Genomic DNA, 10,428 nt, shown 5'->3' on the forward strand with positions numbered 1-10,428 from the left:
GTGTGAGAGGCAGGTGTGAGGGAGGCAGGTGTGAGGGAGGCAGGTGTGTGAGAGGCAGGTGTGAGGGGAGGCAGGTGTGAGGAAGGCAGGTGTGTGAGAGGCAGGTGTGAGGGAGGCAGGTGTGTGAGAGGCAGGTGTGAGGGAGGCAGGTGTGAGGGAGGCAGGTGTGAGGAAGGCAGGTGTGAGGGAGGCAGGTGTGAAGGAGGCAGGTTTGAGGGAGGCAGGTGTGAGGGAGGCAGGCAGGCTTGAGAGATGCAGGCGTCAGACTGGAACCCCCAACTCCTATCTCTATAAAGCACTCCCAACTCAACTTAGGCAAGAGCCCTCCACCTTCTCATGTCTCTCTGCTTCACTGGCATGTCCAAAGTCAAGCAGACAGTCTTGAGCCTGGCAACATTATCTCTGCTTTCAATTTCTCCACGACAGTTTCTCAAAATCCATTATGTTGCCTGAGATTTGATGGGGGCCATCCTGTCCATTATAGGACACTTGGCAGCACTGTTGGCCTCTCACCCACTCTGGGGCTACTAGCATCTCCCAGCCTCCAGACAAGGCCTCGTGTCCCTGCAGGGCACATCTGCTCTGAAAACTGCTGAGCTACAGCCTCTGAACTTCACTTAAAACACAACTCTCCCCCCCCCCCGAACCGTGCCTATGTCTGATGGCTCCCCATAGCCTTGGTTAATAATGTGTGTCCCCCAAATTAGTTCATAAAGGAGCTGGCCTGGGGTATCTGTGTAACAAGGGCAAAGCCACCTTCCTCCAGATCCATGCCAAGCTATGTACACCAAGGACTGACATATGCCACAGGAGAACAGCCAATGCCCCCGTCTCCACTAAAAGAACCCTGTGACAGAGCCTGCACGTACCTTCTGTTGAAGGGCCCTTTCCAAGGACTCCACCTTCATCTGCTCTTTCCGGAGTCCAGCATGGAGCGCTGCACTCTCAGCCTTTGCCTTTGAGCGAACCTGAGCAATCTCTTCGTTGGCTCTGTGATGGAGAGTTGGGTTTGTTTGCGGAAGAAATCAGAAGAGCATGGTTAGCCACGAGGAACAGACTCAGGGTACTGACTACTGACTTCCACAGAACCCAGATTCCAAAGAACTGAGAGGAAAACCCAGAAACAATGACTTACAAAATGCACTTTATATAAAACTGCTAAGCATATTTCCATGGCACACCCTGACAGCACGATCAATATACTTCAATATACTGAAGGACCGCAATATACTTCCAAAGTTAGATCTCATGAGAAAATGACATTACTTAATTTTTCCTAACAATCCTAACTTTTTAACGATGCAGTACGATGGTGGCCTGGATTACTCTGCACCTGATCTGCACACAATGCTGGGTGTCATTCAACCTATGTCTAATGAGGCCAACCGGTCAGTCTTTACAACTATTATAACTCCACCCTTGCTGGTCCCCAGTTCCTCATCTTTTATCACGAAGGAACAGTCTACAGCGCTGCTCGCTATGGCACTTCCACACCAGGACAAGTTTAATGACCATGATGCTCAGCAGGAGTGGCCGCCTAAACAGAGACCTTCCAACAACGAAATGCCAGGGAGAAGATCCTCGTGAGCACAGAAAGATAAACTAAGGGGCTTAGCATGTACGTCTGAGGAAAAACACAAAATGCCAGCACTAATGTTGAATGCTAAAGGTTAAGCGGTGAGAAACAGAGGGGATGCTGTGTGTGCACGTCTGTCTATACTCTAACCAGAGGAATAAAATCTCTCACACACACCTGAAGTCGCAAGCAAGAACGCAGATAGTAGAAGGTACAACTTTGTTACTCTGTAGACAAACAGTGCCTGCCTCCACCCGCAGCAGTCAACAGGCGCAGCGCACATCACAAGCTCTCACCTGTCCAGCTTTTCCTCTGCGTGAATCTTCAGGGCCTGGTATCGCTGCTCTTCCTGCTTAACCCTAGCCAGGTAATCCTGAGCACATTTTTTCAAGGCTTCTTCATTCTGTTCCAACGGGAAAATTCAAAACAAACATGAATGTCCCTTTGTTTCCCTTGCACAGTTTATCACAAGGGTTGGGGTTTTTTTGTTTTGTTTTGTTTTATAGGAAAGTCTGCTTAACTGAGATGTGTTTAATTCATAGTCCATGGCAACTTCAACAGGCTTGGTCAATCTCCACTAAAGAAAGCCTATAGACTTCTCCATGTCCTAATTTACATTGCTTCGTAAATCTCTTCTAATTTTAGTACTATCAAGGCGAATGATCAAGAAGGAGCCCACCAAGCCTCAGCTTGCCCAGCACTCTGACAGCAGAGACTGCCTGTTACTGAGACACCACACGACCACCCGGGAGACAAGGTGGAGGGACACCCACCTTCTTGAACCCCTCTAGCACGCCTTTCAGGTTCTCATATCTCCTGAAGAGATCAGAAAGGGACCTTTCCACAGAGTTCAGGTCAGCCAGGGCCTGTTCCTTCTCCATCGTCAGCTGCTGGAAACTCTTCTGAGAGGTCATGCTCGTCCTCTGCTCATCTTCTGAGAACCACAAGCCAAAGGGGATAAAGTGAACGCCGACTCTGGGTGAGCCAAGCAACGCTCTTAGAAAAGGGGCGTGGCCTAGGTGTCCCCACGCTCCAGAACTCCTGTTCTAGAGGGAGGACGCACAGTGACAAGTGACCAAGTGACGGGAAGGCAAGCAGGTTGTGCCACGTGGGGACAGAGCTGGTGTCCACAGAGTGGCCTCTCAGGGCAGACTGGAGCAGGTACCCAGAAGGGACTGGGGATGGGAGCCGAGGAGAGCTGACAGCCAGGGCCAAGGTTAGGCTGGGAAGGCAGCTGCTGGTGCGGACAGTGGGGAAAGCTTTTCAGTACTTAAATGCTAGAAGGTCAGAATAGATTCATGTGAGAGTCAAGCCTTAGGATGCCAACTAAATGAGGCTGGAAGTTCAATACGGACAATTAAGTCAGTTTCTCTACATGCGCTCTCTGTGCAGGGTCTGATGGAGGGAAATCAGAACCTGCAGACTAAACACTCACTAAGGGCAAAGACACATACTTGCCATGCCAGTACTTGGGAATCTGACCTAGAAACACTGAGTTCAAAGCCAGCTGGGCTACACAGTGAGCTCAAGGCTGCCCTAGGGTGTGTCTTTGCCAGGCCTCCTTCCTGCTTCTCCCTCCTTGGCCACATACTCCCACCAACACATGTGTTCCGTACAACCATATGGGACCCAGTGACTGCAGACTAAACTCTCTGAAACCATGAGCCAAAATAAGTCCTTTCTCTTCTGTTTATAATCATGGATTTGGTCACAGTGGTGAGGAAACACAGAAACAAGTCATGAGAACAGACCGGCTCAGTCCCCAAAGAAGAGAGAGCCCAGCCCAGAGAATATCGTATTAAATAAGCCAGCACAGGAAGCAAAACACTAAATGTTCTCAGCATATGCGGAGGCTAAATGAGCTGATCCTATAGGTGTAGCGGTCAGAATAGCGCTCAGTAGAAGATGGGAAAGGTGGGCTGGGAGATGAAGGCTGGGCAATGAGCACCAGAAGAGTACGTCTGAGTGTTCTATAACAAAGTAGGATAGCGTCCACCCACAAGAACTTGGTATTTAATTTATAGAATTAGAAAGTACATAGGAATTTGAATGTTCCCAAAGAAATGACAAACATCTTAAAAAAAAAAAAAAAAAAAAGACAGGTTTCTCTGTGTAGTACTGCTAGACCTGGAACTTGCTCTAAAGACCAGACCAGCTATGAAATCACAGAGATCTGCCTGCCTCTGCCTCCTGAGTGTGGGGATGCCATGCACCTGCCTTGAAATAATAAATGTTTAAGGAAATGGAAATGCTAGCTATAATACCTTAATCACTGGACACTGAATTCATGTACAAAATACCACACTGTTCCCCAAAATATGTACCATTATGACATGGTGCTGTGGGGCAATGGTCTGTATCCTGTCAATTATATTTTAAATAAACGCTGATTGGCCAAAGAGAGTCTGGAGAGATGGCTGAGCAGTTAAGAGCATGCATGGCTTTTGTGGAGTATCTGGATTCAGTTCCTAGCACCATGTTAGGCAGCTCACAACCACCTGAAACTCCAGTTCCTCTTGTGGTTTCCATGAGCACCTGGTACACATAAACTCAGGCAGGTGTGTATGCGCGCGCACACAAATAAAAAAAGGAAGAAAGAAAAGGCTTCGGAAAGCTAGCTGTCCCCTCCAGGATGACCGAATGACCGTGTGGGAAGGCACCAAGGGGAAGGGGACTCAACAGATTCCAAAACTGTAAAAACACGTTTGTCTATTGCTGTGGCACCTGACAGGCTCAGGGAGCTTCTAGGGCCCATGCTCAGAAAACAAAACCAACACACAAAAACCCTTTCTCCTTACCAATCATTTGGGCAATGGTCTTTTCATATTCAGCCACAATTTTTCTAAAAAGAAAAAAAAAAGTAAAAAATTATAATCATAACATAAAACTTGTTATCAGAAGAGGGGCAATGGAAGTCAGAGACATTCTGTCTGAAACAAATTCACAAACATCTAATAACACGTATAAAACCACACCTTTGCTCTGTCTCCCCTCTTTGGTTTTTCTTACATACACTAGGTTCACTAAAGTTCTGAAAGGTTAAATGTTCTCTGCACAAGATAAAAAGGAACAAGAGAAACGGGAAGAAAACAGCTTATGTCTTGGGTGTAGGGACGGGGTCCTAGTCTCGCACAAGCTAGGCACGAGCTCTACAGCTGGACCATATCCTGAACTCCAAAAGCTTTTGACACTTCGTGTTTAATAAACCGTCCTGGTTATTTTTTATTGTCACCTGACAAGAGAGAATCTCAACTGAAGAATTATCTTGGTCACACTGACCCTTGACCCCCCCCCAGTAGTTCTGATGGATGTGGGAGGGCCCAGCCCCCTGCAAGCACCCCACAATCCCTCAGCAGGTAGGTTTGGTTCTATAAGAAAGCTAGCTGAGCAAGCCAGGAAGAAACATTCCTGCCTCTCCCCTTGATGACGGCCATGACCTGAAAGTATAAGCTGAAACCCTTCGCGCCCCCAAGTTGCTTTTGGCCATGGTGTTTTTCACAGCAAATGAAAGCCAGCTAAGACAGAAGACTTTAAGTCTTCTTGTTTTTGTTTTGTTTTGCTTTTTTCGGGACAGGTTTCTCTGTGTAACAGCTCTGGCTGCCCTGGAACTCGCTCTGTAGACCAGGCTGGCCTCGAGCCTCCCGAGTACTAGGATTAAAGATGTGCACGCCTGGCTCTTTTAGTCTTTTATTAAAGATCATGTTTTTCTATTTACATACTGTAAGATGATCTTTCCGAATTAAAGCCGCTCCTCAGAGCTCCCATGAGATCCACCTGACTCCATCTTTCCTGGCCCATTACCTTTTAAGCACTGTTCTCCTCTGATTCAGTTTCATGTTTTATCTTATCTGACTGCACAAATATTTCACTTATTCCGAGAATGAAGACCATGCCCTTGCGATGGCCTTTCACTCAGTGAAGCCTAGTTCTTCTGACGACCCAGTGCTGGGCAATCTCCCTGCAGCTGCCCCTTAGTGGTGAGTCCGCCAAGCTGGACTCTTCATACAAGGGTCCTTATGACGGCCACTGTAAGCTCATTAAAGGTGAGGCTGTTCCAAGCCCAGCACTGGGCCTCCAACCAGGAAGTCCTCCCAAACCAAATAATACATGAGCCACAAATTACAGCAGTAATGTTTAAAATGTCTTGTCAGCACTCCAGGGCCCGCTGGTTAGGTTTATGCTTTCTCCTCTTTGAGGTTATCTTTAGTAACGTAATGACTCTTAAATTTTTAAACTGGACAGGAAAAGAAAAAAAAATATTTCCTTTTCTTTGGGGGGGCATGAATCTCTGAGACAAATGTGTACCCAACTGGTCTAAAATTTGTTGTGGGGCTCAGGTTGGCCTTAAACTTGGGGTAGTCCTCTTGCCCCAAACTCCAGAGTGCTGGGGTTCCAGAAATTTGAAAACCCCCATCACCATGGCCAAAAGATTTTTATTTAAAACCCATTAATTTTGCCTTTTACTAATTTCAATACCTCCATCATTAACTGTATCAGTAAGTTTTATTACTCTTTATTTTTTTTAAAATAGACTTCTGTTCTTCTTTTAAAAAGGCAAAAATTGCCGGGCGGTGGTAGCGCACGCCTTCAATCCCAGAACTTGGGAGGCAGAGGCAGGCGGATCTCTGTGAGTTCGAGCCTGGTCTACAAGAGCTAGTTCCAGGACAGGCTCCAAAGCCACAGAGAAACCTGTCTCGAAAAACCAAAAAAATAAAAAAAAAATTAAAAAAAAATTTTAAAAAAAGGCAAAAATTATATAAGTTCTATTCACGTATGATGCTGTAAAGACCCTTGAAGCTATGGTATTTGAAGAAAATAGTCAATACTAGCTCTGACTTTTTCCTTTCCTTTTTTGAGACAGGGCCTTTCTTTGTAGCCTAGCTATCCTAGTACTTGGTAAGTAAAGTAGGCTGGGCTCAAACGCAGAGATCACTGGCTTCTGCCTTAGCCGCTAGAGTGCTGGGATTAAGGGTGTGTGCCACCACGCCCAGACTGCACGGACATTCTTAATCTCAGGGCACAGTGCGGAAGAGCAGAAGCCCTCCACCTGCCAGCTGTGGATTCCGTGACAAGAGAACACTGCTGATGACAGCCACAATGCACAAAGGACCCACACCCACCCCAGCACCAGGCTGACCTCATCTCCAAGACTTCTTCTCGGGTCTCTTCGTATTTTTTCTTCCACTCATTTGCTTCGATCTCTTTAGTGATTATCTAGATTATAATAAAGCTTTGTTTTACTTCATCAGTCTACTGCAAACTGAAAAATAACACACGGCCAAGTCTGACACAAGATATTCAATTAACACTTAGAAATCCAGCACATCTCAGTATTTGTATATAAGAAACATCTGGGAAAGTACATTCTCAGCTACACAGGGTGCTGTAAAACAGCCACCACCTGGCCCAGTGTCCAGCCACCGTGAGAGGTGAACAGCACAGCTCCCTCACATTTAAGGGGTACTCTCAACTCCTCTGGATCTTGTCTCATTTCTGAACTGATGATCCTTCTGCCTCAGCCACCCACGTGCCGAGACTAACGCACTGCCACACTCATCACACTCCTCTCTGTAGTGATGTCTCAGCAGTCGATGATAAGAACTGAGTCAGAACGAAGAGGCTCAGGGTGCAGCCCACTGTGAATGACCAGAACCCAGCTTCACATCCGAGACATTCTCGATAATTAGAAGTATTTTCCACTCCCTGTCTCAGACCTGTTTGTCCTACACAGGGCTCAAACAGGCATCCAGCGCCCCCCTTCCACTTAACCTCCTCAGGTTCTCCCTTCTTCTAATCTTCTGTTTCTGTGCTTATATAAAGGGTCTCAGGAATATAGAGATGGGGGCTGGAGAGATGAGATAGGTCAGTGGTTAGGCTGCTCTTCCAGCAGACCCAGGTTCAATTCCCAGCACCCACATGGCAGCTCACAACTCCAGTTCCAGGGGATCTGACACCTCACACAGACATACATGCAGGCAAAACACAATCAATGTACATTTAAAAGAAGAAGAAGAAGAATACAGAGACAGGGCTGGATGACTCAGAGGTTAAGAGCACTGGCTGCTCTTGCAAAGGGCCTGAGCTCAGTTCCCAGCACCCACATGTGAGCTCCTAACTGCTTATAACTCCTTGAGGGATCAGGTGCTCCTCTGGCATACACATAAAATAAAAGAACCCACGGGCGACCCTCTGCGCTTCAACTGACCAGATACAGATTTCCTTCTGTCTACTACGTGGTCACCTAGGGGTATAAAGTCTTAACAATACATCAGTGCCATCAGCTCGCTGAACACCAGCACCAAGGCCGGTGTCTACAGGAACCACACAAGCTACAGAGAGTAGGAAGCTGCAGGTTGTGGTGAGGCAAGTTAGCAGAGACGGCACCTCTGCAGACAAAAGAGAACGTTACCTCTTCCCTGATCAATGTGAGCACGGCAGTCTTGTCTGCTTCACTGAGGCAGATGCCATCCAGGGGGCTCTCTCCTCCACAGGCCACAGACACGGGGGCCTTTTCCGATGAGGACTCCAGCAGTCCCTGGGGGACAGGGTTATATTTAACATGGTTGGTTTCCAGCTTAAACCTGAATATACCTCAGCAACCTCCTCACCACAGATCCTACCCTTTATGACTGTGCTTGCAGAAGCAGGGGAAAGGCAGCTTTAAGCCAGCAATCTTGTTCCAGGACTAACTAAAGGAAGGGGTGCTAGTGACTACTCAGGTCGGCGTATGCTGGAGGAACAGATAACCCAAGAAAGCTTTCTTCTTATGAGGAGAAGAGTGTAATTGTCAAGCGGTCGGTTATCATAGAGTCCCAGGCAGAAAAGAAACACGTCCCAATACTTCATTTTTCTGGTATTTTCTGGGGATGTGTCTTATGCAAATAATTTTTCAAGAAGAGCGAGAACCCTTCCATCCACATTCGGATGCTTGTATCTCTGTTTAACTGCTATGGCAACGATTCTAACATGTATTACCTACCATGTCTAAGCAGGCAGACGTGGCCAATCTACCTGACCTTCGACCTTCATCTTTCCACCTCAGTGACTCAGGCTCACCAAGGACTCCAGCTGCTGTGATGACCTCAAGTACACACCCATATTAACCCTTAAACAAAGAGGCTGAATTCAATATAAACCCGTGCTTAAGTCAAGTCTTTGGGAGCAGAGGGGTTAATGAGCAGTTCAGTTTTGCAACTACATCTGTAGCTCCTTCCTGGTGGCCTCTGGTCTTCTGATGACCGGTTCACATCCAGGACAGCTGCAGTTCTAAAGAGCCATATTTGGTTGGCATTTCGTTGTTCCCAAATCAAATCTAGGAAAATGAGTTTTTTTGCGTATGTGTAACCTAACAACCAAAATGCCAGCCACAGTGACCCTGGAAACAATCTCATCCTCCAAGTGTGAGTGAGTACGACTGAGGAGTTACTGTCTGCCAATCAGTCTGTTTCCTACAGTCTTGTTTAAACGGAGACTAAACAGAAAATCTGATGACAACTTCGACCAGCGGCTTTAAAACTTTCTGGGCCATCCTGGCCTCCGCCTCTCTCCAAATGCTCAAAAGACACATGTAATTTTAGCAGGCGTCTTTATAGACTTTAGTCCTAGGTTCAATTTAGAAACTTATCTTTGGCTACAGAAAAGAGGCATTCCAATGCTGCCACCTGGCAGCGTGCATTCTCCAGAACCACTTGGGAGGGGAGTCCAACCAGAGGACACTTGGGCAACCTCTAACAGAACCCCCCAAATTGCCGCATCTCCTAGTACCCATTCGCTTGTGTGATTTCATTCATTCTAGATGAAGGTCACTCTCAGGGACCACTCAGACATGGCAAAGGTCACTGTGGTGGTTTTAATGTACTGGCCCCTATAAGCTCATAGGGAGTGGCACTACTAAGGGGTGTGGCCTTGTTGGAGTGGGCGTGGTCTTGTTGAAGGAAGTGTGTCAAAGAGGTGGGCTTTAAGGTTTATATATGCTCAAGTCCACTTCCTGTTGCCTACAAGATGTGGGACTCTCAGCTACTTTTCCAGCACCATGTCTGCTTGCATGTCGCCATGTCCCATGATACTGGACTGTAAGTGAGCCACCACAGCTAAATGTCATCCTCTGTAAGAGTTGCCATTCTCATGGTGTCTCTTTACAGCAATAGAAACCCTTACTAAGGCAAGATGGCCACAAAGTCTCTGCTTTCTACATACTGGGATACTCTGTGGAAAGACCCACGTGGCAAAGAATTGATGTGTCTGCCAATAACCATGTAAGATTGGAAGCAAATCCACCTTAAGTCAAGCACAAAGATCACCTCTGATCAATAACTTAGATTGAAGAAACACCTTCAATCAGGGAACCTGGCAAATCCCCCAAAGATTCCTAACTCATAGGAACAATGAAGTAATAAATGTTTCTTATTTTAGCCACTAAATTTTGGAGCAATCTGTTCCTTAGCGGTAGAATGCCAATCTATCCCTGGATACTGGAACCACCATCAAGAAACTCCTGGGCTGGGGCTCCTGGGTAGAGAACGCTGCCTAACCAGCTCAAGGCTCTGGGTTGCAGCCGGCACCATAAAACTTTCTCACCTTCTAATTTTTGATACAACCCACGTGGGCAGATAACTTACTGGATCAAACTGGCTTTATTTTTCTGACGCTAAACTGATACACATTTTATGGTCAGTTTTTGTGAGTTTTTTACTATCTGTATGTCAGAATCCTCAGTCAACTCTAGGCATTTGCCTTTGTGTCTTCTTCAAAAATGGTGTTAGCAAGCATTTAGGCAATGAGCACATTCCATCCATCTACATAGGGGATAGCTCCCTGTATGCTCCACCATGACAGACTGTATCCCATTTCCT

At 46.7% G+C, this 10,428-nt stretch overlaps 1 protein-coding gene across 7 annotated transcripts in view; it reads right to left on the minus strand.

The window, feature by feature from the left end:
* The window catches only part of Tacc1 (transforming acidic coiled-coil containing protein 1), a 98,579-nt gene that overhangs the window by 6,029 nt on the left and 82,122 nt on the right, over window positions 1-10,428 (minus strand). For all 7 annotated transcript variants that reach the window (XM_026787010.1, XM_026787012.1, XM_026787009.1 and 4 more), the window contains 6 exons: window positions 7,986-8,111; window positions 6,714-6,790; window positions 4,375-4,418; window positions 2,350-2,510; window positions 1,873-1,979; window positions 870-990 (listed from right to left, as the gene is read on the minus strand). In XM_026787010.1, the coding sequence (XP_026642811.1) occupies window positions 870-990; window positions 1,873-1,979; window positions 2,350-2,510; window positions 4,375-4,418; window positions 6,714-6,790; window positions 7,986-8,111 (636 nt within the window). The remainder of the gene's footprint in view (window positions 1-869; window positions 991-1,872; window positions 1,980-2,349; window positions 2,511-4,374; window positions 4,419-6,713; window positions 6,791-7,985; window positions 8,112-10,428) is intronic.

The sequence above is a fragment of the Microtus ochrogaster genome, linkage group LG7_11 (assembly GCF_000317375.1).
Source record: "Microtus ochrogaster isolate Prairie Vole_2 linkage group LG7_11, MicOch1.0, whole genome shotgun sequence".
In the NCBI taxonomy this organism is placed as follows: Eukaryota; Metazoa; Chordata; class Mammalia; order Rodentia; family Cricetidae; genus Microtus; species Microtus ochrogaster.